We start from the raw sequence: 1,570 nt of genomic DNA, 5'->3' as shown, positions 1-1,570 counted from the left end.
AATTATACCAAACAGCTATCAGCTAACAGCTAATTTACCAAACACTTTTCTACAATCAGCTAATGTTATCAACTATTTATACCCTCTAATTAACATAATCAGCTAACAACAAACAGCTATCAGCTAACAACAAACAGCTATCAGCTAACAGCCATTTTACCAAACAGGGCCAACATATTTTGTATTATAACTTTGATATTTAATTATAAAATAATGTAAAAAGAATACAATAGACAATGTAGTGAATATAATAAATTAATAAATTTGAAGGTAAGGAATCTTTGAATTGTAGAAGATAAAGATAATATAACCAATGAAATTATATCTCTTTTTAAAAATTTTATAATGAATAATTCTTTTTAAATAGAGGCATCATAAAGAACTCCTCTCTCTAGGGTTTCTCTAGGGTTTTCTCTCCTTCCTTGTTGCTCAAGGTTTTTCCGGACGTTTCTTGTCATCTCTCTCCGGTATTGCGCCGGCCATCCTTAACCATCCCTCCGATCGCATGGAGCCAGCAGCGACATCTGAGGCAGTGGCTACACTGAGTAGACGTTGGGCGGACGTCGTGCTAGAGGACGAAGAGGATGCTGTTTTCGAACCTGTTGAGGCGGGAAGCGACGAGCAGCCTCCGGCGACAGCACGAACATGGCGCCTCGTTGGTAAATTCCTAACCACCAAACTTGTCAAGATGGAGTTTATGAGCCAAGTTATGGCTTCGGTATGGCAGCCGGTCAAGGGGGTTCAGGTCTCGGAGTTACAACCAGGGTTTTTTCTCTTTGTGTTCTATCATGAGATGGATATTTGTTTGGTTCTTGAGGGTGGTCCATGGTCCTTTGAGAACCATACTTTTGTCTGCAAACGGATTGAGGATGGAGTTATTCCAGTCACGATACCGTTGGACTCTGTTGACATGTGGGTACAAGTGCATGACTTGCCGCTTAGTTATACATCTGATCTTATTCTGGAACAAGTTGGAAATTTTATGGGAACATTTATAAAGGTTGATGATAGGTTCTCGGATGCACCATGGAAAACGTTCTACCGAATTAGGGTTTCAATATCTGTCATAAAACCGCTAAAACGGCGCATGAAGCTTCTAAAAAGAGATAAGTCGACTTGCTGGGTTAATTTCAGGTACGAAAGATTGCACAACTTTTGTTATTTCTGTGGTCTGATGGGGCATTTGCACAAGTATTGTTTGAAGGCACGAGATGCGGGCATACCGATGGATCAATATCCATATGGTGAAAGTTTACGCGCTGGATTGAGAAAGGGTCCACGCAAGGTGGGAGCTTCATGGCTCCTTGACAAAAACAGTAACCCCATGGTGGAAACCCTCTCGGGTATAGCGCCTGGTTTGCGAGCTGATGAGATATGCCGTGGGGAGGCAGTAACTGGGTTTGCCCATGGGGAGAATGTGACAGTCATGGCAGCGTCCAAGAGAAGAAGAGGTGAAGTGAATGTGGGCACTAGGGGCAATGCAAATGTTGGCAGTGATATTGTTATGACAGAGATCCAAAAAAACTTGTTTGTGGCGGGTTCTGGTTCCCAGACCCGCCCATCATTATGA

General features: G+C 42.4%; 1 protein-coding gene across 1 annotated transcript; it reads left to right on the top strand.

Annotated features, from left to right (window-relative positions):
- The first annotated feature begins 505 nt into the window (after positions 1-505).
- LOC109180762 lies at positions 506-1,570 on the top strand. Its single transcript, XM_019330470.1, has one exon. It carries the CDS (start codon positions 506-508, stop codon positions 1,568-1,570), a length of 1,065 nt encoding a protein of 354 aa, XP_019186015.1.

This window comes from Ipomoea nil, unplaced genomic scaffold (genome assembly GCF_001879475.1).
Source record: "Ipomoea nil cultivar Tokyo-kokei standard unplaced genomic scaffold, Asagao_1.1 scaffold1034, whole genome shotgun sequence".
Classification (NCBI taxonomy): domain Eukaryota; kingdom Viridiplantae; phylum Streptophyta; class Magnoliopsida; order Solanales; family Convolvulaceae; genus Ipomoea; species Ipomoea nil.
The sequence above is the reverse complement of the archived record's forward strand: the minus strand, read 5'-3'. Positions and strand labels throughout refer to the sequence as shown.

Excerpts from the sequence above, each read along its gene's own strand:
- LOC109180762 (XM_019330470.1), top strand. The coding sequence starts at position 506 with ATGGAGCCAGCAGCGACATCTGAGGCAGTGGCTACACTGAGTAGACGT.